At 38.4% G+C, this 24,919-nt stretch overlaps 3 protein-coding genes and 1 pseudogene across 5 annotated transcripts; all 4 read left to right on the top strand.

Moving 5' to 3' along the window:
• The first annotated feature begins 632 nt into the window (after positions 1-632).
• LOC137739673 (potassium transporter 4-like) lies at positions 633-6,169 on the top strand. Its single transcript, XM_068479335.1, has 10 exons — positions 633-803; positions 959-1,157; positions 1,886-2,126; positions 2,229-2,474; positions 2,969-3,019; positions 3,165-3,425; positions 3,562-3,614; positions 4,397-4,511; positions 4,607-4,861; positions 4,947-6,169. Exons 2-10 carry the CDS (start codon positions 1,098-1,100, stop codon positions 6,023-6,025), a joined length of 2,361 nt encoding a protein of 786 aa, XP_068335436.1. The 5' UTR covers positions 633-803; positions 959-1,097; the 3' UTR covers positions 6,026-6,169.
• Positions 6,170-7,254: 1,085 nt separating this feature from the next.
• Positions 7,255-13,205, top strand: LOC137740245 (ATP-dependent DNA helicase At3g02060, chloroplastic-like; annotated as a pseudogene).
• Positions 13,206-13,494: 289 nt separating this feature from the next.
• Positions 13,495-16,245, top strand: LOC137740390 (syntaxin-22-like). The gene is made up of 7 exons (XM_068480266.1): positions 13,495-13,766; positions 13,870-13,963; positions 14,150-14,271; positions 14,430-14,528; positions 14,968-15,125; positions 15,209-15,309; positions 15,797-16,245. Exons 1-7 carry the CDS (start codon positions 13,591-13,593, stop codon positions 15,860-15,862), a joined length of 816 nt encoding a protein of 271 aa, XP_068336367.1. The 5' UTR covers positions 13,495-13,590; the 3' UTR covers positions 15,863-16,245.
• An 810-nt stretch (positions 16,246-17,055) lies between these two features.
• Positions 17,056-20,242, top strand: LOC137739441 (uncharacterized). Of its 3 annotated transcripts, none has more exons than XM_068479009.1 (2): positions 17,056-18,541; positions 19,693-20,242. In XM_068479009.1, exon 1 carries the CDS (start codon positions 17,554-17,556, stop codon positions 18,493-18,495), a length of 942 nt encoding a protein of 313 aa, XP_068335110.1. In that variant the 5' UTR covers positions 17,056-17,553; the 3' UTR covers positions 18,496-18,541; positions 19,693-20,242. The 3 variants fall into 3 exon arrangements, with proteins under 3 accessions (XP_068335110.1, XP_068335109.1, XP_068335108.1); XM_068479008.1 differs by lacking the exon at positions 19,693-20,242 and adding an exon at positions 18,901-19,370; XM_068479007.1 differs by lacking the exon at positions 19,693-20,242 and adding an exon at positions 18,953-19,370 and having other exon boundaries at positions 17,057-18,541.
• Positions 20,243-24,919: the final 4,677 nt, after the last annotated feature.

The raw sequence follows: 24,919 nt of genomic DNA, 5'->3' as shown, positions 1-24,919 counted from the left end.
AATGCTCGAAATAACCTTGAGCATAAGTCACATAACTTATTTTGAATAGAAAACTTAACGGGGTTATGGTAAGATGACAAATTAATAATTTCGAAAAATTATTATGACAAATCCCTTAAATTTTTAGTTCACATGATAAATTAAAAAATATGTATAAATTCATAAGACATTTCAAAAATATTTTGTACTAAAGAGATGGAAGAGCAAACAAATACCACAAGAATAAAAAGAAGGGTATGTAAGAGATAGAATGACGTGTGTAAAAATTGTCAACCTTATTAATATTATAATTTATTAATGAAATTCAAATAATATGGTAAGAAGGGATGAATATGGGATGACATTGAACTGAGTGAAACCATCAACGAAACCAATGGAATGCAATACACAAAGCAAGTTGACAGAGAGAAGAAAGATTTTCAATGTGATCGGTACACATGATAATATATTATTTGTTATTATATAAATTATGAGATATGTGTGTTAAAAAGTTAATAACTTAAAAAATAAAATTTCTCACAACTTTTATAAAAACACATGATTACCATTCGTGTTCCGATCACAATAAAAAATTTCTCTAAAAGAGAAAGAAATAGAGGCGCGTGCATATAGAGGAGACAGTCACAATGAGAGGCAGGTGGCGCAGAGGGAGAGTGGGGTATTCATGAGGAAAGAGAAGAAGAAGGGAAATGAAATTATGAGATGAAACGAGAGAACAGTCCCTCCCTCCACTCCTCGTATTTGAGGAATTAGGGATTCAGAACTAGATTTTACAATCTGAATCATACGAGAGATGGATTAGAGTGAGTCGATTCGATTCCATCGCACCAACTCAATCAAACTCTTTCTTCTTCTTCTTGTACCTTAATCCAAAATCTGAAATATACAAAAATCAAATGCTTTCTTTCTTCTTCTAAATATGATATAAAGGTGCTAAGTTTTAAGCGTTTCGTTACAGACACGGACAGACAGACAACGCAGAGTAGAGGTGATAAGGTCTTGAGAGCCTCGAATGAGATTGAGATAGATAGGCAGTCGTTTTGTAGAACAAGAAGCCCAGCCTAGCTTAGCCTCCTCAGAATTCAGATTAGGCGACGATGGAGCCGGACTCTGCAATTTCGATGCCTTCCCGGTATCCCATTCGTCCTCCTCGTCAGGTACTTGCTGCTGCTGCTGCTTTCCTTGCTCAAATCATTTATTCATTCTTTCTCATTACTGTTGCATTCATTCATTCGTTGATTCTCTGCTGCTGAATGCTGTTTGGTTTCTATCTACGAGTCTATTTTATTTGATGCTAAAAAAAAAAAATAATAAAAAAAAAAGAATCTCATTTGGGCACTGGTCTGGTCTAGTTGTAAAATTTAGACATGTTAAATACAAATTGCAAATTCTCACTGTTCCCCTCCCCTCCCCTCCTTTGCATGAGAATAGGATTTGCTTTTTCAAATTCCTATTCTTCACTCTTGTTCTGCTTGGTTGCTCTCAACTTGTAGTGCGTTCCGGCCTCTTTTCCAGTTCATCAATTAATACTTTTTTTCTTTTCTAGGCTTAAATTCTTGACATGGACTGGTGTTTCCTTCTAGGCTTATCTTAAACAATACGTGTATAGCATACAGGCTCTGTTGTGTTAACGTAAGCCTTGTTCATATCAGTGGATACCTTGGCTAGGCCCAAGCGTATAACTAATTGAGTTTGACCACGACGACAAGTAATGGAATGCCTCATTCAATCACTTCCATATCAACTACAGTGTGTGTCCTCTAGTTAAGGATTTAGGCTTATAATCATTTTAGTTATGGATTCTTTCTCCTATGCCTCGGCCTGAATGTGATTCATCTGTTACTTACCAGCTAGTGTAACCAATTTACCTCTTGTTGCTTTGCAGCTTTCATGGGTGAATCTCTCCAGAAATCTCATACTTGCATATCAAAGCCTTGGCGTGGTTTATGGGGACCTCAGTACTTCTCCTCTCTATGTTTATAGTAGCACATTCACAGGGAAGCTGCACAACCATAACTCCGAGGAAGTGATATTTGGTGCATTTTCCTTAATCTTCTGGACCATTACAATGGTACCCTTGCTCAAGTACGTCTTTATCCTATTGAGTGCCGACGATAATGGTGAAGGTGTGGTGACACTTGGAGTTTGAGTACATCCTCTGTGTGACATGTCATACTTTACTTCTTATTGGGTCTCCATGGGGTCATACTTATTCTAATTGGTGTCAGGTGGGACTTTTGCGCTTTACTCGCTTCTTTGCCGCCATGCAAAGTTTAGTTTACTTCCCAACCAGCAAGCAGCTGATGAGGAGCTCTCAGCTTACAAATACGGTCCTTCATCACAGGTTGTAAGCTCGTCCCGTTTAAAGATGTTTTTGGAGAAGCATAAAAGGTTACGGACGGCCCTACTGGTGGTGGTATTGTTAGGCGCTTGCATGGTCATAGGAGATGGTGTACTCACTCCAGCAATTTCAGGTATGGTACTAAGTTGTCGAATAATTGTTGGTGTTGAAATTGAATACAGTCTATTTTCATCTAATGTTAATTACCTATTTCAGACAGATGAGAAAAAAGAACTCAAAAGTTATGGCAACATTTACTAAGTTTCCTTGCCCCTTGGGGAACGTCCAATAAAATTGGGGCACTATAAGTCAGATCCCTCTAAACATAAGGAAGATGTTTACATATACAATTTGCTGCATCTAATACACTTCTGAATATATTCCAACTATACATTTGGTAGAGCCATTTTACAATACAATATCTGTCATTGTTTCTGTTGTTTGTTGATGTGGTGACTGTTTTACTTGCTCAAATGCTGCTAAGTTTTCAGCAAGCTCTGTCTAATAAAAACATTTTGTCTAGACAAACCCAGATTGTTGATTTTTATTATTTGTTTCTATAATAATGTTCTTACACTTGCCTTGATTAAGGAGTTAAATCTTTGAGCATTTCTTTTCCACTCGCAGTTTTATCATCAGTATCAGGGTTACAAGTTACAGAGGAGAAGTTAACTGATGGTAATTAATTTCTTTTCATTACCTGTTTTCTTTTTCCTTTTTTATAAAATAAAATAAAATGTTCAAAATTCGTGATGCCTATTCTATATTTTTCTGCGTATCATATAATTGGCTTTGCTTTTAATATGTTATTTATTATCTCTAGGTGAACTCCTCTTGCTTGCCTGTGTCATATTGGTTGGCCTGTTTGCTCTGCAGCATTGTGGCACCCACAGGGTAGCATTTTTGTTTGCACCTATTGTAATAATCTGGTTGATATCAATATTTTCCGTTGGGCTGTACAATACAATACATTGGAACCCGGCTGTTGTTCGTGCATTATCACCCCATTATATTATCAAGTTTTTCCGTGAGACTGGTAAAGATGGTTGGATTTCTCTTGGTGGGGTTCTTCTCTCGATAACTGGTAAATTTGAAGGAAATTTTTTCCATATGAATATATTCACTGGTTGTTGTACTGGTGGAACTATCTATATGAAACCTCTTTTGTGGGAGTTTTATTTTAGCTCTTCAGTGACGAGAAGTTATCCATGTTTTATCAGGTACTGAAGCTATGTTTGCAGATCTTGGTCATTTCACTGCCTTATCGATAAGAGTAAGTTTATTATTTATCCTGCAACAACTATTTTTCTTTTCAATATGGCACCATTAACTTCCTTACTTGCGGTCTAATATAAACAAATATAAAGGTTAAGCTGTTGAACCAAGAGGAAGGTTAAAAACATATTCTATATGCATATACTGGAGATGTTTGATATGATTGAATGTTGGACATGTTAGAATAAGTGTATAAAATCAAGAGATATATAAGTATTTTCTATAAGCATGTTAAAAAATTCAGAATAGCCGAGCCAGGTAGGTGTCACAATGTTTAAAAACTTTTGGATAAATTAGTTCGAGTGCTTCTGATGCTTATTTAATTTGATTCATTATTTTTTAAATTAAAGAATTTTTATTTTTATTGGGGATACAACTATATGATACAAAACTGGACTTTCCCACATACTCTTTCCTTTCTGTTATTTTCTTTTCATTTTCTTCTTTTAAATAATATTGGAAGATGTATTATGTATGTTCAGAAATATGATTTTCTAAGTAGAGACTTCAGCCTTTCACGTATATCTATCTTTCAAGTTATAAGACTTTCCAGGAATTGAAAAAATTAGAAAAAGAGAGGCTAAAGTGTGTTGTCGCTTCATAATGGTATGTGATAGACAACAAAATGAGTTGTAACCACTCTAATAAGACTTGATTTCTGATTCTGTAGTTTGTTTATTCTAACCACTCCAACTTTGTAAAGCCGTCTTCATTATGATGTATAGGTTGTGGAATTTCAAAAGTGAGATTACGAGTTTTTATTTTTTCTTGCTTGTGCAGCTTGCGTTTGCATTTGCTATATATCCTTGTTTGGTAGTACAATACATGGGTCAGGCTGCTTTCCTGTCAAAAAATCCTGACCACAATCTTTACAGTTTCTATGACTCAATACCTGGTTAGTTCATTCTGACATTTATCAATATTGCTTCCATAATAATATTCTAAATCAGAGTTGGTAACTTTGCTTTCTGTCCTCCCTTATCCCGGAAGCTCCTGTATTTTGGCCTGTCTTTGTTGTTGCCACCCTCGCATCAATTGTTGGAAGCCAGGCTGTTATAACTGCCACTTTCTCAATCATCAAGCAATGTCATGCCCTTGGTTGTTTCCCCCGAGTAAAAGTTGTCCACACCTCAAAGCATATATATGGGCAGGTCTACATTCCAGAAATTAATTGGATACTTATGATCCTTACTCTTGCCATAACTATTGGATTTCAAGACACTACTTTAATTGGAAATGCTTACGGTACGTTATTTCTTTGAACCCCCCTCCCTCTCTTCCCCTTCAACAATTAACTGAGGATGATACAATGTTCACTTTTGGTTCTCAGGACTTGCTTGCATGATGGTTATGTTTATCACGACATTCCTTATGGCACTGGTAATAATCTTTGTTTGGCAGAAAAGTGTGGTTCTGGCTGCGATTTTTCTTATCTTTTTCTGGTTCATTGAGGGAATGTACTTATCAGCAGCACTCATTAAAGTACCTCAGGGAGGATGGGTCCCTTTTGTTCTCTCATTCATCTTTATGATTGTTATGTACGTCTGGCATTATGGTATGCGGAAGAAGTATAACTATGATCTGCACAACAAAGTCTCGTTAAAATGGCTACTTGGTCTTGGCCCAAGCCTTGGTATAGTCCGGGTGCCTGGAATAGGTCTCATATACTCGGAGTTGGCAACAGGAGTTCCTGCAATATTCTCTCACTTTGTAACAAATCTTCCTGCATTTCACAAGGTGTTGGTTTTTGTTTGTGTAAAATCAGTTCAGGTGCCTTGTGTTTCACCTGAAGAACGATTTTTGATTGGCCGGATATGTCCAAGACCGTATCGTATGTATAGGTGCATTGTCAGGTATGGGTACAAGGACATTCAACGGGATGATGGGGACTTTGAGGACCTGCTCATACAGAGCATAGCAGAGTTCATCCAGATGGAAGCAGTGGAACCACAATTCTCAAGCCCAGAGATATCATCATTTGATGGAAGGATGGCGGTTATAAGCACTAGGACAAGTTCGAGCTTGATAAGCAGTGAACAAGAGGGTTTTGACGTGGGGGATTCCATCCAGAGTAGCAAATCTCTGACCCTGCAGAGTATGGGATCAGTGTATGATGAGGAGAACCCACAAATGAGGAGGCGCCAAGTAAGGTTTCAGGTACCATCAAACGTAGGTATGGATCCTGCAGTAAGGGAAGAGCTGATGGATTTGATCCAGGCCAAGGAAGCAGGGGTTGCGTATATAATGGGGCACTCGTATGTGAAGGCGAGGAGGTCGTCGTCATTTCTGAAGAAGCTTGTGATTGATATGGGGTATTCTTTTCTTAGGAAGAACTGCAGGGGCCCTGCTGTGGCGCTTAACATTCCTCACATCAGTCTTATCGAAGTTGGGATGATATACTATGTCTGATGGATTGATGGATCGTTTCAAATTGGAAGGAATAAAACTGGAATAACGTCGTGTATACTATAGATGAATAACATTGGGATATCTATCGTCGTTCTTATTTGGTAAGCAACACCACTTGGCAATTTCAACAGTACTTGATGCGTCTTCTTACTTTTGCCAATACTCATAGTGATTTGGTAGCAATTTTTATAGTAATTAATCATAAATTAAAGGAATGAACGATCAGGGGTGTAGGTTTGATGAAGCAGCCAATCCCAATGGTAAGGCCGGCGGTGCCGCAATGAGTGAACATAAATAAGGAATTTTACCATCGGCAAAATTAGCGGTTAAATCACAAAGAATACTTGCAAGAGAACAAGATAATTAGAGTATAAACAGCTCGAGCGAGGTCGATCTCTACAAAAACTAATGTGAATAATTTGTTTTTAAATATAACTCTTAGTTAAAGATGAGAATTCTAATTAAAGTAACATGTGCAAATAAGGTCAAATCTTAAAGTCGAAGGCAATAATAGCAAAGCTATGGAAATCAAGTGGACAAGTAATAAGGATATACAGAATATATGGAAGAATTTACTCGCCAAGGTGAATTGAGTTTGGAGTGAGACTTGGCTGGAATAAAGGTCGACAAAGTGAATTGAATTTGGAGCGAGACTTGGCTGAAATAAAGGTTGTCAAGGTTAGAGATGTGGCTTTGGGTTGTAATTTCGTATTTATTCAATTTGGTATGTTATCAAAATTAAGAAAGTCATTATATAAACTAAGAACATATGAGATTGACTAAAATTTTCGTCCGAGATTAAACATATTTTTATCTTTTATTATTTTATAGAAAAAATATTTTAATGACACATGACGTGATGGGATAGATAAAATTTTTATCCGAAATTAAACATAAAATATTTTATTATTATTATATCAATAGCATGAGTATAAAGGTGGAAATGCACTAAATCAGTTATTATTGTCATTAAATCAGTTAGTGAAGTGGAGATGCTCTTATAAAAAAGAATGAAACAGAATGCTGGTGTTTGGTGGGAAAGTTGTAAGCCCGCCAAGGTCCAATAGCAGCAACAACAAAGGCGAAGGCCCAAAAATAGAAATATCTGGTGTGGAGGTCGTCAGTCGGTGTGTGGGAGTGCGTGGCGTGGGTACTGGGTACATATCTTCCACATATCAAATGCCTACCATTGAATTGAATTGAATTGCATTGAATTCTCATTCGTTCGCAAATTGCGATGCAATTGCAAAAGCAGCAGCAAAAGTGAATAAAAAAAAAAAATGGTGAAAGTAATACTACTAAAACCCCTCTAAAGCCTCTCAACTTTTTCATTGTTTAATTATCCACTGGACTGGGGAGTCACTCTGCAGGCACCAGAAAATGCCGCTGCTTCTCCCAATCCCTGCCCTCAACTCTAGCTCTAGCTCGGCAATTCAAGGATTGAGGCTCAGCTCATGTCCCGGGGCCAGCCTTTGTTGGCGACTCGGAAGAAGACGACTGCATTGCTGTGTGCCCAATGCTGTCTACACCGCCCACACCCAAAGCACGGAACAGCATTGGAAACCGACATCGGGGAAGATAGAGGATTCGGCGGAGGGCGACGCCATATCCATTCTCAATGAAAGGATTCGGCGGGAGCAGAGCAAGAGAGAGGGCTCCGCAACGAGAACGGTGATGGAGGCGGAGGCGGCGTACAAATACGTAGAGATGGTGAAGCAGCAGCAGCAGAGGGGCCTCGAGAAGCTCCGAGGCGACGTTGGTTACAAGGTGGATCCCTACACTCTTCGTTCTGGGGACTACGTCATCCATAAGAAGGTTGGCATTGGTCGGTTCGTTGGGATTAAATTGGACACTACTAGTCCCAATTCCATTTCCAATTCCACTTCTAAGACCGACTCCATTGAATACGTCTTCATCGAGTATGCCGATGGCATGGCTAAGCTTCCTGTCAAGCAGGCCTCTCGCTTGCTCTATCGTTATAATCTGTACGTTTTCCTTCCCTTCTGTCATTCTTCCTTTTCAATCTCATCATTTTCATGAATTCGTTCAACTAAACAAACAAAACAACCAAAAAATCAAAAAAAAAAGTTACGTTAACTTATAATTAATCTGTCTGTTTTGTTGTTTCAGCCCGAACTAAACGAAAGGCCTCGCACATTGAGCAAATTGAGCGACCCCAGTGTCTGGGAGAAAAGAAAGACCAAGGGAAAGATTGCCATTCAGAAAATGGTTGTTGATTTGATGGAGTTGTATCTTCACAGACTCAAACAAAGACGCCCACCCTACCCTCTCACTCCAGCCATGACTCACTTTGTTTCTCAGTTTCCTTATCAACCCACCCCTGATCAACAGCAGGCTTTCATTGATGTTCACAAAGATCTAACCGCCAGAGAAACTCCAATGGACCACTTAATTTGCGGAGATGTTGGCTTTGGCAAAACCGAAGTTGCCCTGCGTGCCATCTTCTGTGTAGTTTCTGCAGGGAATCAAGCCATGGTTCTCGCACCCACTATTGTTTTGGCCAAGCAACATTTTGATGTTATTTCAGACCGGTTTTCTATCTACCCCGACATCAAGGTTGGACTTCTCAGCAGGTTTCAGGTAACCCAAGTCTTCTTCTTACATATGACACACTTATTGGGTATCACATCTTATGCATTCTGGAATTTTCAAGCTGCTCCTTTTAGTCTTAAACTGATCACAACTGTTATGGCATGTAGACCAAAGCAGAAAAGGATGGGCATTTGGACATGATTAAAAAGGGGCAATTGGACATAATTGTTGGGGCTCACTCGCTTCTTGGAAGTCGTGTTGTGTAAAGTAATCTGGGTTTGCTAGTTGTTGATGAAGAACAGGTTTGTCATTGAATCTATTTTCTGCTATATGCAACAAATTAGATTCTCTCCTAGTTGACCTACATAATCTTCTTTTTATGTTTTAAAGCATGCACTTTCTTCTGCTCTATAGAGGTTTGGCGTCAAACAAAAGGAGAAGATTGCTTTGTTCAAAACATCGGTTGATGTTCTTACTCTTTCTGCAACGCCTACACCACGAACCCTGTATTTAGCCTTGACTGGGTTCCGTGATGCTAGGTAATGACTTGTCTTTGGATTTATAGTTTTATATACATCTCTAGATCTAGATGCCCATTTCAATTTGTTTTGTGATGCTAGGTAATGACTTGTCTTTGTGATAGTTGTTGCGTAATGTTGTGAATTTAAGCTTACTTTTTATGATGGCTGGTTAAGACATAGCTTGCCAGTCCTTAATTTGGTGCTGTTGTAATTATGCATTCTTCCATTTTTCAGTTTGATTTCAACTCCACCACCAGAAAGGGTCCCTATCAAATCCCATCCTTCTGCATACAGTAAAGAAAAGGTTTTATCAGCAATTAAGCATAAGCTGGACAGAGGAGGCCAAGTGTTTTACGTATTGCCTCGCATTAAAGGTAACCTTATTGCATGATGGTTTTGTTTTTAATACTCTTACAAAAGCTGAACACAAAGTTTCTTTGTCATGCTGTTGCTTGCTGTAGTGTCTGGATTGCTTCTTTCAGTTTTATCAATGACTAAATGCACATGTCACTATTTGTAAGTCTTTAGACTTGTAGAGTAAATGAGGATTGCCTTGTTCGTGGTTCTAGATTCATTTGTCTTACATGTCTAAAGAACACGAGAAATTCCATTTCCGACTAACAGCTAATTAGAGGAATTTCAAGAATGATTTCCCACATAAACTTTTGGTTCTCTTAATGGCTGATACATATTTCACTTCTGTTCTTGTGCTGCAGGACTTGAAGAAGTGATGAAATTTCTTGAACAGTCATTTCCTAATGTTGAAATAGCTATTGCACACGGGAAGGTATTTTCTTTCTTGCCTTATCATTTGGCATCTCCAAAGGGAACCACTATGTGATGAAATTTAAGAATTAGGAAAATTGAGGATGCATCAGGATTTGAATAAGAAACTTCTTCATATGTGTCATTTATTACAGCTTATAATTGGATTTGCTAATTTGGGTTTCTTTCTCTGCATGTGAGTAATTATATCTGCATATTTTTTCAGCAATATTCAAAGCAGCTGGAGGAAACCATGGAGAATTTTGCACAAGGTGAAATCAAGATTCTTATATGCACTAATATAGTAGAAAGTGGGCTTGACATTCAGAATGCAAACACCATCATAATTCAGGATGTTCAACAATTTGGCTTAGCGCAGTTGTATCAGGTCTTATTCTTTCTTCTTTCTTTATATATATACGTCTCAAATGGTCCAACATATACGGAAGACTAACATTTGAAATTGTTATTTTGGTTATTTTAAGTGCTTTTCATTTATTAAACAGGAGAACGTAATGGTACCTGAGCTTTTCCAACTCCTTATCCATTTTACTTACTGTGTTATTTTTTGTTCTTTTTCTTTCGTTAAATGAATAAATGGTAATAGTTGCGGGGAAGGGTAGGCCAGGCAGATAAGGAAGCTTATGCATACTTGTTCTATCTGGAGGAGTCACTACTAACTGATCAAGCACTGGTACTTCTTGTCCCTTATAGAATATGCTGTATACAGTTTTTGTAACTACTTGTGTTACCCTTCATGATATTTAGCACTTGTTTTCACAATTGCATGTGATTTTAGATACAGTTTAAAATCCATTAGCTACTTTGCTCTAGGTATACTTGCCTGTGATTACTTTGGAGTGTTAAAGTAGCAACATTGTGGTCATGCTCTAGGAGCGACTTGCAGCTCTGGAGGAATGCTGTGAACTTGGGCAAGGTTTCCAACTTGCAGAGAAGGACATGGGAATCAGAGGCTTTGGTACCATATTTGGTGAGCAACAAACAGGGGATGTTGGAAATGTTGGCATTGATCTCTTCTTTGAAATGCTCTTTGAGAGCCTATCCAAGCTTTACTCTTGTTCATGATCCAATTTTTAATCTTTTACTTCTTGCTTCCATTTTACGTGCAATTTTGGCTATTATAATTATTACTATTATAATAATAATAATTATTACTACTATTACTACTCTAACTGCATAACATATTAATGTATGAGATGACAGTGTTTCAAAATGGTTTTAATGTCTAAAATGGTTCCTCTCCCTCTCTCTCTCTCTCTGACAACACACACATGTAGTAACTGTTTAATTCGTTAGGCCCACTCAATGTCTAGAGTTTGAAATTTTGAAGTGTTATTAATTGTTAACACAAAACTTGCTGTTTTGCTTGTTTGATGCCAGGTTGATGAACACCGTGTAGTTTTAGTTCCTTATGTGTCCGTTGAGGTGTTTTTACCATCACTTTCAGCATCTTAAAATAAATACTTGAACAAAGATAGAAGCTGATTAATTTCGACACATCCTATTTTAATTCCTAGGAGAGATTGGGATGCGAACATGCATGCATATTGGTATTTGATGGGTGTGTTTTATGTACATTTCAGATTGATTTAAATATAAATCCTCATCTCCCCTCTGAATACATAAATTATCTGGAGAATCCCATGGAGATAATTCATGCAGCCGAGAAAGCTGCTGAGAACGATATCTGGAGTTTGATGCATTATGCTGAGAATTTGCACCGGCATTATGGAAAGGAGCCACACTCCATGGAGCTTCTTTTAGAGAAGCTTTATGTGAGGAGGATGGCAGCAGATCTGGGAATTAGGAAGATTTATGCTTCAGGAAAGATGTTTTTTTATGAAAACCTGTATGAATAAAAAGGTCTTCAAGCTGATTGCAGAATCAATGGCCTCTGATGTTTACCGAAACTCTATGGTTTTTGAGGGTGACCAGATCAAGGTAATCTCATATCATGAAATATGAATAAATTTTCTTTACGTTTTGACAGTGAGCTGAGTATCGGAAAAGAAAAGTCTGTTGATTTTGACACGGGATATCATCATGTTGGTTGTGTCTCGTGTGTTGCAGGCGGAACTTCTTCTAGAGCTACCGAGAGAACAGCTGTTAAATTGGATCTTTCAATGTTTGGGTGAAATGCATGCTTCCTTACCTGCTCTCATAAAGTATTAGATAGGTGTCTTAGGCGACGGACAGGAACTCATTTTTTTTTAATGAGGGACTACTGGACTAGTACTACACTAGTACATAATGGATTGGATTTGCTAACCCTTTTGCCGTACTCGGATGTCTTGAGGGACAATATCATATTGATTGGGCCATAAAATTAGAGCCAAAGATGTGCGTGATGGCATGGTTCGCTTGGTAAGTCATCACAAATTGAAACTGATGGTTTATTCAAATGGGTCTAATATATATCAGTCCTTTGCAGCATTGCAGGTTACTTGTGAATTAGGTAAGTAAGACAAGTGGAGGGAGATACATCATGCATACAAACAAACAGGTGTGCGTGGCGCACGAAATACACATTCTTTTGATGTCATGCATTCGTATTCACATTCGCATATGCATAGGACGACGATAATCCTATTTGTATTTATGTACGGAAGGAAGGATCATTCATTCATTCATTTATTCCGTTCCGTTGGTAGGGTATATACATAGTTAGATACTAATTTGAACGCTCATCTGAAATTCTGTGTAGTGTATATGTCTGTAATCATATCATTTCAAATAGAAGAGGTGCTCTCTACTCACTCCTGTTTCTTTTCCTTGGTATTGGTAAATTGGTAATTTGGTAAATATACCCTACATAATAATAAGACCTTTGGTATTTGGTTGGTAGTTGGGGTGCGCCGTTGACCGGCGGGTATGAAATCCACAGTCGAAACTGGGTATGCATTTAAATTACAGAATGAGGTCTTCCACTAAGTCACAAATTTATTTTGTCGCTTTTCTATTCTTTTACGGGAAATGTGTTTTTTCTTTTCTGATCCCACTTCTAAATATGATTTTATTTATACATAAATAAAATCATGCCCTTGTTTAATTTTTATTTACTTTTATTCAATTTAAATTTTAAAAGTAAATATATAAGTTACGCAATGAAATAAATATATTAGTATTGAAAAAGGTTAAATGTCTAATTAGGGATGAAATCGAAACGCCTCGGACCTTAAGAGATAGATCAGAGCATCATCACTAAATTGGAAAAAAAAAAATCGGAAGCTACCAACATTTTGCTAGTATCAGCAAAACAAAAATATCCATAGCTTTTCTAGTGTTGTTTACTCTTTATTTTTTAAGCACGGCGGGCTAAGTTTAACTCCATTAGTTTTAATTTAATTTAGAAAGAAATAGTAAAAAGTGCGTAATAAAACATTTTTTATTGAAAAATATTTAAATAATTCTTTTTTACTATTAAAAATGTTTATATATTATAAGAACAAAAAAAAAAAAAAAAAAAAGAGTAGACAGTTCATTAGAATTTTGAATAAAAATGTATGTTTACTATTAAAAAAGTGTCCCTAATAATAAAAAAAAAATGTCTTAGAATTTTTGAATAAAATTTTTTTTTTGCGAGGGCTTATATTAATTTTTCGTTTAAGGTATTCAGTCAATCTCTGATAAGTAGCTAGTGAATCTGTGATGCGCCCTCTCCTCCCAACTGATCTTATTAGAAATTAACAAGAAAGAAAGGAAGAAATGAGCTTTCAAGATGTGCAGAGTGGCGGAGGAGGAAGGGGAAGGAAAGCATCGGCGTCTCCGCCTCAGGCGGTGGCTGCGGGCATATTCCAGATCAACACTGCCGTTGGCACTTTCCGTAGAATGGTCGATGCCATCGGGACTGCCAAGGACACTTCCGATCACCGCCAGAAGCTGTGCGTCTCTCTTTCTCTCTTTGTTATGCAAATACAAATACAAATACAAATTCATTCATGAATCATTATTATGTAATGTAACGAGTGGAAATGCAAAGTGCAGGCACAACACGAGGCAACGCATACTTGAGCTGGTAAAAGAAACGTCTGCCAAGCTCAAATCCCTCACCCAATCTGATCGCCAATCCAATGTCAATGTGCGTTTCTTTCTTTACCTCACTCACTCACTCAACTCACTCTCATCACTCATCATGAGTGCCTCCGCTTTTTGAATTTCATCTGCTAAACTATATCACATTCCAACAATTTCTTTCTACTTTCTAATTTCTAGTTCAAATTTCAAAACTAGTCAAAACAAAATGGATTTTGTCTTGATTTTTCAGCCGAGTAAGCAGATCGAAGATGCTAAGCTTGCAAGAGATTTCCAGACCACATTGCAAGAATTTCAGAAAGTTCAACAGCTCGCCTCTGAGCGCGAGTCTACTTACATGCCTTCCTTGCCAACGTACCCCCTACCCTACTACATTTCTCCTCTTTTCACCTTTCTAATTTAACTATTTATACTTGAGTTTGTGTGTTTTTGTGTTTGTGTGTATGACTTTTTGGCTTACCTCCGCACCTTGTTCTTGTTCTTGTTTTATTCGGTACTTTCTTTGACTACAGTTCTGCGGCTTCCGCTTCTGCCTCCGGGGAATATCTGGAGCCTAGCAGTAGCAGCACCAGGGATCAGCACCGCCAACCTTTCCTTCAGGACCAAAAGAGGTAATCCATTTCCATGCTCTCCTTCTACATTCACATCATTTCCTCTGCCTAACATTCCAGTCCTTTTTCTTTTCGTTTTATTATTTCCTCTCTCATTGGCTTATTACCAATTTCACATCATCCTTCACTTCACCTTCCACCTTTGTCTTTTCATCTTCGGTTGGACTTTAACTCTTGTATTATTAAAAACCTTGGAGCTCCCATTCCATCCCATGGGCCCATGGCCATGGCCATCGGTTTCTATTGTATTTTCAGTGGCTCAAAGTCTCAAGTTGCTTCTATGAACCTTGTACATTGGGAGGGAGTCTTAACTTTGGCCGACAACTGACCATGTATAGTTAATAGTTTGAGCATCTTCGCATGCATACACCATTACACATGGGTTGGTTTGATGCACGGTTTACAAGGATTCTATTTTGAAACAACATCTCACCTACAGGCAGGAATTACTTTTGCTTGATAATGAGGTTGCTTTCAATGAGGCCATCATTGAGGAGAGGGAACAGGGTATTCGAGACATAGAAGCACAAATCGGGGAAGCTAGTGAAATTTTCAAGGACCTTGCTGTTCTCGTTCATGAGCAGGGTGTGGTCATTGGTAATACAGCTCTCTTTCACTTTGCATTCATGGAGCTTTTTCCTCTTATTGTATTTATCGGGCATATTGTTCTATCATTGCAGATGACATTCAATCAAACATTGACAACTCTTCCTCTGCAACGACCCAAGCTAGAGTTCAGCTAGCTAAGGCTTCCAAAGGAGTTAAATTCAGATGCTCATGGGTAAGGAGTAAACAATAAATTAAACAAACTAGTTAACTTTCATCTCTTATCTACCTCACCTACCACTAGTACAGGGTGTTTAGCACTTTATGGTTGATCTGTTAGGGCAAAAGGATGTGTTTTGGAATTGTTAGCGTTAACAAAAGAAGTGAAAGAATTCATTTATCACAAAAGGAAATTAGCATCCCCACATCATGGCATCTAGACTGTGACACATAATGGACAGAAAAGAAGACATTAGGTTGCAATGAGAAATGGAATTTACATGCAAACACAAACTTTCATTTGTTTTGTTTAGTGAAAACTAGCAAGAAGACTGTCTGGTCTGGTGTAGCAGAGATTTCGTATAGGACATGTTAGGGTAGTTTGCAAACAAGATCGCCCTATCACACAACAATTTTAGGTTATCTTAGAATTGGATTCTGATTATCTCCAATTTGTCATTTCGTATATCTTATCTTCAATGTCGGTCTATTGTCTGTTGCAGTGTTGGTGGGTGCTGGCAGTTTTGGTAGTGGTCGTTGTGATCGTCGTGATCATCCTTATCATATAATGTGCAAGTACATACATACATAGTCATGTTGTGCCTATGTATGACAATGTTGTTTGTGCGATCATTTCTTTGTTTATTGATGTCCTCCAGCTTTTGGTTGAGATTTACATGTATTAGAGTGGAAACTGGAACGTCTCTTTTTTCACTTTCCTTTTATCTTGCGGCGGTTTTGATTGTTTTTGTTAGCAATGGTTTATCCTCCGTGTACTGTGGTTCCTGGGTTTTACTTTTTGTAATTTTTTGTTTTTAATAGTGGATTAATAGTTTTTGCTGTCCTGTTCTTGTATATTAAAAGATGCATGTCCTTTCCAGCTCCCTTCCAGGAAAGGAGACGATGAGAATATGAATGGGAAAGAAGGAAAAGGTGAGTATGGTGAAGATTACGATTCTGTTGGTGAAGATTACGATTCTGAAATGTAAATATTGGAAACCAACGATGACACTGACCAAGATTAGGAAGGATTATGATGATCTATCTGTGCTCTTAGATCCAGATGACAAAGCTTTTCCAGCAATGAGTTTTTGGTTGAAAAAAAAAAAAAACGATTTTGAAGGGTTATGTTACATATATGCCCCATTTCCCTTCCCAGAATTTACATGATTGATTTTAGAGACATCGATATGCCAATGAGATACTAATGTCATTGAGATGCTGTTGAAATTTTGTCGAGATGCCACTAAGAGAGTGTTGATATGACGTTGAGATACCGTCGTCAAGAGAGCGTCGAGAGGCCTTCGCCTTTGTGGTTCTGTAGAGATGCCATCAAGAGGCATTGAGACTGACTTCGAGAATTAAAATGACTCAAAATCTCTCTGAATTCACACAATGAAAAATTCGTCACTTTCACAAATGAATTTTTGTAGCTTGGATATGTTTTTTCAGCCATATTTTAGCTTGTATGTTGAATAGCGGCAAATTTAACTCCATCCGAAGTAGTTTAGGCCGGGAGAGGATTCGAACACATCGCCGCACCTTGGGTGGCTGCTTTCTCTCACTTTGCCTGTCAAACAGACGGACGGATCAGCCGTGGAGTAATTCTTTTCTATTTCTAGTGATCGTTTGGTGGGCCCAACAACTAGCGTGCGTCCGCAACACTTATACGATGCCGTTTCCTAAAGATTATTGACTTGGTCGTATGGATGCCAGGCTCGGGCGGCCATTAGAAGAAATATAGATAATAAGAAATCAGACCGGCCCAAGGGGGTTGAAGCAGTTCTTGACTGAGCAAACACAAAATAAGTAAATGGCAATGCCCATGTAAAAGTAAAGTGGCCCGGCCCCCAAACACAAAACAATTTCAAGCGCAACTGTCTTGAGAATTGAGATGGTAGTGTGAATTGGGCAGGAGAGTTTGCGGAGGTTATGTGAATCATCTTCAGCGGTCACCGGCTTCTATTTCCATAGTCTTCTGAGGATCTGAGTAATTAGGAGGATCATCTGATTACGATCTGATTGGGATCGGAGCGGAGGTCGAACGATGACCGCTTGTGTTTAGCCTTTGGTCTGCCTCCACCTCGTTTTTTATTTATTAATTTCATTGCGAGTGTTTTTTTATTTATTCGAAAACAAGTAATCGATTCGGGACTCAAAATTCCGAAACTCAAAACTGAGAGAGAGAGAGAGAGAGAGAGAGAGAGAGAGAGAGAGATTGAAGCAGCAGCAGAGGAACGAGAGAGAGAGAGACAGAGAAATGGCAGCCCTAGTGTACCAGATATTGTCTTCCTCCGCCCTGGTATCACTGGGACTCTACCACATGGTGGCCACCACCCGCAACTACCTCAAATCTCCACAGTCCTACGCCGCCAAGCCCTACCACCCCTTCCCCCTCTCCTCTTCCTCTTCCAACCTTAATCCTCCTCATCATCGTCTCAGGTATCTCCAGCTCTATGCCATCATCGCCTGCCTATTGGTCGCCGTCGTCCACCAGACCCTCACCTCCTTCGACGCCGACCCACTCCTCAAGGGCCGAACACCCGTACACCGATTCACGTCCCTGCAGTCCGCGGCCTCCCTCTTCCTCTTTCTGCTGCTCACGCTGGCTGTCCTGCTTTCCGAGTGGGCCCCATCGGTTCTTCCGCTGCCCTCGGATCTGGTGTTCGGGCTGGCCGCGGCCCTCTTCTACCTGCAGTCGCTGGTGTCGTGGGGTGCGGCGTCGGTGCAGATGTCGGATCTGCAGGCTAAGTGCGACTCGGTTTCCGGTCGGATCACGGCGGTGGCGTCGGGGCTGTGCGTGGTTCTGGCGTGCCAGCCGAGGGTGTTCGTAGCGGATGTGGGGTTAGGGGCGGTCATGTGCCTGCAGGGGCTGTGGGTATTGCAGACGGGGCTGTCGCTGTACGTGGAGGCGTTCATCCCGGAGGGGTGCCACAAGCTCCTGGACGTGGTGATCGGGGTGGAGGGTTCCACCAAGTGCGACCTGGACGAGTCCCGGTACAGGGCGGTGGCCATTCTGGATCTGGTGTTCTTGGTGCACGTCATGTTCGTCCTGCTCATTGTCATGGTCGCCTACGCCGTCGTTGCCAAGTTTGTTGGAATCCGAAGATTAGGTTCATATGAGGTATTGCCCAACGCCGCTCCCTCCTCCGACCACAACAACCACATTCAGATGAAAGCCTTGAGCGGCACTCAGGCTTAGTTAGCATCCACACCCACACCCTCATTGTCGTCCAGGAGAATCACCGGTACTTTTCTTTCCTTTTATTAGATTTTTATTGTTCTTTAAATCACTGTAGTACTATGTATACCATTATCTTTAGTTGCATTATGTTACCATCACAATTACAAACTGCAAACTGCTCTGCTCTTTCTTTTGGCTCCGGTATTTGTTTACTACTTCTGCCCTATGTTGCCCTCTCTCTTACTCCTCCATTGTTACGTTAATGAATACGGCTCCCTTTGTATCTCCTGCCTGTTTGTTGTGTCCTTTCTTCTTTGTTCTCGTCAATTGGAATAGATTACTTGTTTTGTTGGCGTACTGGCTTTAAGGGCCTTCACTACCTACCAAGTTCTAATGAACTTGTAAAATGCAAAAACCATTTAGGTTGCAATGTGGGGTTAACCATTCGTTTGAGACTTCTTCAACTTCTTCTCAGGGTTGCATGTTTAGACTTTAGAGACAAAGTGCCTAAGTCCGAGCTTATGAAAACAGACTCAGAGTGTGGGTGGGGGTGGCAATGTGGCCATGCAAGATTCGAAAGCTCTTCACTAACATCTTCATGAAAGACAGAAAACTGGTATGCAATGGGTTTATTAGTTTACTTCTTAACTGATGTAACTGACATGTAAGATCTGTTACCATATGCGGGGTAGATTTTGCGGTTAGTGAAGGTACCCAAATACGTGCATTTCACTGCAAAGCAATCTCTTGTTGGTAGATATTTTGAATTGGAAACTGTTTAGTTCTTTGTCATATGGTATAATCTTCAGGTGCCTTGTAAGTGAGGAGTTTCAACACGCGTTTGGAACTTTAGATACTCTTCACCTTGGAAATAGATTCAAGTGGTTGTTCCATTTGGTTTCATGTTTTTGTACATCTTTCTATATTTATTTTGGCAGTGCTTTGTGTGTCTGCTCATGTGTTAATTTAAGCAGGGGAAGTGCTATCTCAGGATTTTATTTTTAATCGACGACACTGAATGACTTTGTTGTCCTTGGTGTTGCGTAGATAAAACTAAAGCATTACCATCATTGTCATTCTATAGCATATATGAGAAGATGATTATGAAACAGTATGTTTGATACGAACTCACACTATGTAGTTATATTTGTTTGTATAATGAGGGTGGGGTTGGATTAGATTACTGTTCATATGTAGAAAATTTGTTATGTGAAGGTATGAAGTTGATGAAGTGGAAGGCTGAAATTGGATAGTCTGGATAGAACAATTATAATTGAATAGTACGAGAAAGTTGTAGTACTACTAACATGTAGAACCACAACTTTCATTCATTTTTGTGTTTGTGTAAGCGTTGTATTTACGATAGCCTTCCCTTACTGGGAGGGCAAAAATGGCATTTGATCAGAGTTAATCGACAAGGAATGTGTCCGCAGTCCGCACTGAGGGCTTCCCTACTGATAGGAAACTGCAGGTAGCCATTTCCGTTCTCAAAGTCACATGTTCGGTCGACATGACAAAGGAACCTCCGGAGCTGCTTTCCATATGAGATGTTATGTTACGTGCCAGGTTTTGGGGTCTGTCACGACCAAAAACCGGGTTGGTAAGAAGGGATTTTGTGGAATTTAGGTGATTTGATCAACTATGGGTCCTTATTGAATCGGTTTCTAGGTGATCGATGCATATATACTATATTTATTGAGTCTCATAAGTGTTTATTTTATTTTATGGATTTGAAGCTGGAAAATAGAAAACGCGATAAAAGTTACCAGTGGTGCCCGGAAGTCATTTTCCTGCTGTGCAAAATATTGCGAATGTCTAGCATGAATTTTGAGAAGCTTACAATACGACGACAATGACAAAAATAGATTTTACGATTGTTTTGGTCAAAAACCGATTAAAATCGTGATTGTTAGCTCCAGTTTTTGTGCCGGACGATGCAATGAGGACAAGAACAACATTACAGCTGTTGGCTGGCTAGGGCATTGAATTCAAACAACCATAAGCCATGATTAATTCTCTTAGCAAGCAGGCTTAAGCAAAGTCCTTGATTATGTATCAATTATCCACCAGAAGACCACCAGAAGAATATACAAAGATGTTATCACAGGATACAACACGGTAAGAACATACGCGTTTTTTCAGAAATGATTTTTTGGTCACACCAAACGAACGGGACTCCGCGTTATATTCCGACATTCTTGAAACCCCTGAACGCAAGAAGAAAGTTGAGAGAATTTAAGTAGTTAGCTAGCCACTTGAACTGATTTCTCTACTTACTTTTCCAAGAGAGATTAATTTATGTACGAGAGGGTAAATACATTTGTAACTGATGGAAGACAGGAACTTATTTCTTAAGTAAATTACATTTTATCACTTTAGATTTGGATGCAATTGCAATCTCATATAATTAGTTTAAAATATTTCAATTTCATACATTTACTTATTATTTTATTTAATTTCATACCATCGTTAGTTAATTTGTTAAATTGACGATGATTGTGTCACGGGCGGAGCCCTCATTTTTCAGATTTGGAACTTAAATTTGTGCCATGTGTTAATTCATTTAATTATTTTATTAAAAAAAAAAACTAAAAAAGGGAGAAAAAGAACCAAATAATAAAGAAAACCTTAAGCTAGATCTTCATCTTCTTCGCAATAACCCAGACCCCACACATCAATCGGCGCGACTCATGTTTGTTTTCTTTGCCTGCAAATATAGCCCAACACAGAAACATTAAAAACCCCATTTGAGCTACTCCACATCGTCTCTTCTCTTCTCTCTCTCGCTTTCAATTCCAGAAAATCCATTCCAAAAAAATCAGAGGGCAATGGAATCAAAATCAAAAACCCAGAAGAATGATTGGTGTTGGAATTCATGTGATTTCATCACATTTGAATTCCAGTGAGTTCATCAAAATTTGGACAACAAGATAACTTAGAAATAACCTATAACCCACGTGAACTTATAAAGTCTTGTTTGTTACGCGGTATATAGCACCAGATATGACTACTAATACAGAGTCAGATATTTAGTGCTCTAACGTACTAAATAGTATCCAGACTTAATATCCGACCCCAACGCCTTAGTACTCCTCACACCCGGCTAATTATCCTCCCCAAAAAGAGTGTAGTATTAATCTGACCGCTTCGTCAAGTTCCTACATTTTTCTTTCTCTTCTCCTCTCTATCAAAGCAACGCCCCTTCCATCCATCCTTATATCCGTTACGATCTGCGAGGTCGACCCATGGCTTCCAAATAGATCTTGAATGAGCTCAAAGATCTCGACAAGGACCCCCGACCTCTTGCAGGCAGATAGAGTCTCCTCCTTCATCGACCCCTATTCTTATTTACCTGTTTTTTTTTTTTTTTTTTTTTTTTTTTAGTTTTACGGTTTTTTTTTCATTTTTCATCGTCCTCAGCATGTTTCGAAGTTCGATCTGAGAATTTTAGAGTCTCCTTCTTCTTCGTCCCCTGTTCTTATTTACCTACTTTTTGTTTAGTTTTACAATTACTTTCATTTTTCATCGTCCTCAGCATGTTTCGAAGTTCAATCTGGGAATTTTAATCCTTTTGGTGATATGGGTTGTTTGTAAAACGGTAGGTTCTGATATGAGTTGTTTGTAAAATGGTAGAATTTGACATGGGTTATTCTTATTTTGTGTGCTTGTAAGCCTGTTTGGTTCTGGCTTTGTTGTTGAAATTACCGGTCAAAAATTTGTTTTCCCCCCATTTTCTCTTCCATTAACCGTCATTTTTTTTTCTTTTAAAAGTAATAATATTTCGAAGTTCTCGTATTCAATACAATACCAATCACAATATAAACATTACGATATTAGTCCGATATTGCACCAAACGTCCGACTAATTTAGTCAGCACTATTCGATGACAAATTATTCTATCCGACTAAAATAGTCAGTATTGTTTGAGTTACCAAACGAGGCCTAAGAGTTTGTATCCGGACAAACTTAATACATAATGGAGGGGAAAATGATATAAACCACAAGTATTAATTAAGCCATAAGGCAATTGGTTTGTAACTCGAAAGCCGATTGTAACTGTCATGGTAACGGGATGAGGTAGTTACCAAATTCAATGGTGTGGATTGGTTCCTCTTCTCTGTATATAATCTTTGTGTTCATTAAGAAGGATACGCCCTATTGTGAATCCTGAACATTATAGCACTGAGTACAAGAGAAGGGAAGACACCACCATAACAAGAAGTATGGTTACGAATTCTGGTCAGTACATACATCAAATTGTTATTAGGGTTTATGCAGATTACTGCATTTAATGCAGCAACTCATCAGGGAGCATGCATTCATTATAAATCTGAAGTTCATGTAGTTTAGCAATTTGGTTGATTGGATCCTTTTTGAATAAAGATTACATGCGGTATCAGAGTCGGTCAATTCAAGTTCTAAACTCATGATTATGGAGAAATTTGTGAACTCAATCTATATGTTGTTTTAAAATTCCGCAATAATCGGTTTTATAACTTACAGAATACCAAGTTATAACTGCTATATCTGATTCTTTTTCCTACAACTTATTATGAATTTATGTGTTTTACTACAAATTGATCTATTAATATATCAATATTTTGACTATGACCATATGAACTGGTAAATTTATGCAGATTGAGTTACATAAAGTATTGAGGGTCGATGTCATGTTTATTTGGTTGATACACCCAAGTGTATGTACTGATGTCAAGTTATTAATGATAAGCTCATATTTATATAAATTTTACATCAAATTCACTTGTCTTTTCTTAGTTAGTTCCTTATATTTTTGAGCTATTTACTTTGTTTTTGTGTTTTGTAGGATTTGTCAAGTAAAGAAAAGAAAAATAGCACAAGTGGAATTTTAAGTAACAAATCCGTCAAAACTACCTGTGCAGGTCAGCTGACTTTGGAAGAAAGTTGCGGACAGCTCAGAATGAATTAGATAATAAGCCTTATATGCTTGGAAAGCTACGGATGTCTATTTCTGGAGCATTTCGCAGATTAATATCATTTTTCTAGAAGAAGTTATGGCCGTTTGAACACTGAAAGGTTCCCAAGAGGCTGAGCAGTTTGTAACTAACAAGAAAGCATTGAAAGCAATAAATCCAATCAAACTAGCAGCCAAAACTGATGCAGCCAAGAACAAGTCAGCTGACACCTATTCAAATATCAGAGGAAATGGAAAATTAAGTGGGAGTAATGGGCATAAAGGTTGCCCAAAGAGTCACAATTGTTTTAGCATTTCCTCTCACTTATTGTCATCACTAAATGGCTATTAGTGGGATGAGTTATGGAAAAAAAACTGTGGCAGCAGAAAAGAAGAAAAGGGCTGCAGGTTGCAGCGGCTAAGAGGGAAAAAACGTGGAAAAAAAAGACAGAAAAAAAGGAAGGAAAGCAAGGAAAAAAGGCAAGGCTTCTGCGTTGGGGACGGAAGGAAAGGAAGGAGGAAATCTTGGCATTCTCTTCTTTCGGTTTTATCTTCTCAAACTCATGTCTTTCTTTTTGTTTAATTTGAGAATTATGTGTAACTAACTTTTAGTAGTTAGGGGCTGTTTTGAAGCCCCGAATATGATTGCAAGTTTGTTATGAAATTTCCTTTGAATTACTTTTATGAATGGATGAAAATTGGTTCACTACTTGTCTCATTGATGAATTCTTTATGTGTTTTCTACGGATGCATATTAGTAAGCATATCTAGGATTCTAATGTTATGAATATGTGTGTGCCTGCCCTTGTCGAATGAGGACCTACACATATTCTAGAGTAGTACTTGTTAATTGCGATTAACATGTGAATCAATTTATAGGATAAGTAAGACAACGCTAGTACTTACGATGCCTTGTGATGACTCAAACTCTTTTCGTTCTTAATGATTTCTACTTGTTAAATATGAACACACCATTCTAGATTGCATGTTAGGGACTAAGTTAAGTTGGAAACGCCATTCTCTTAACATACTACATAAGAAAGAGTAATAGGTTGAGTTCTAACATTGAGTCAACTTGAGCATCTTCATCCGAAAATGAAAGGAATTTGAATGAAACATAACATTTTTGCATGATTATTTGGTGGTGGATAGCAATTCCCCTAACTCGTTTTTCTTAATTTGCGAACTACTTAAAATCTGTTTTTGTCCTGTTTTTGTTTGATTTAATTTAAATAGCAAATCAACTCCAAAAATCCCAAAATTTTGTGTAAGTGTAGCTCTGTGTATCTAGTATCTGCATATAAAATTTCGTAGACTTTAGATAAGTGTAAATCGGTCTAATAATTATTTTTCGGTGGCTGATCAGTAGGGACAACAGCCCAATTTTTGTGACATTTTAAGTAGTTAGATAAAACAATCTTCTACGGGAAAGACCCTTATTTTCATATGCTACAATTGACAAATCTTAGTGTTAATAAGGAAAATCAATAGGACATTTGTGTGCTATTT

This window comes from Pyrus communis, chromosome 7 (genome assembly GCF_963583255.1).
Source record: "Pyrus communis chromosome 7, drPyrComm1.1, whole genome shotgun sequence".
Lineage (NCBI taxonomy): Eukaryota > Viridiplantae > Streptophyta > Magnoliopsida > Rosales > Rosaceae > Pyrus > Pyrus communis.
This window is presented reverse-complemented; position numbering and strand designations above follow the sequence as displayed.

Coding starts and splice junctions, on each gene's coding strand:
- LOC137739673 (XM_068479335.1), top strand. CDS start 1,098: ATGGAGCCGGACTCTGCAATTTCGATGCCTTCCCGGTATCCCATTCGT. Junction 3,020..3,164: donor AGAGGAGAAGTTAACTGATG/GTAATTAATTTC, acceptor TATTATCTCTAG/GTGAACTCCTCTTGCTTGCC. Junction 3,615..4,396: donor TCACTGCCTTATCGATAAGA/GTAAGTTTATTA, acceptor TTGCTTGTGCAG/CTTGCGTTTGCATTTGCTAT.
- LOC137740390 (XM_068480266.1), top strand. CDS start 13,591: ATGAGCTTTCAAGATGTGCAGAGTGGCGGAGGAGGAAGGGGAAGGAAA. Junction 13,964..14,149: donor ATCGCCAATCCAATGTCAAT/GTGCGTTTCTTT, acceptor TTGATTTTTCAG/CCGAGTAAGCAGATCGAAGA. Junction 14,529..14,967: donor TTCCTTCAGGACCAAAAGAG/GTAATCCATTTC, acceptor TCTCACCTACAG/GCAGGAATTACTTTTGCTTG.
- LOC137739441 (XM_068479009.1), top strand. CDS start 17,554: ATGGCAGCCCTAGTGTACCAGATATTGTCTTCCTCCGCCCTGGTATCA.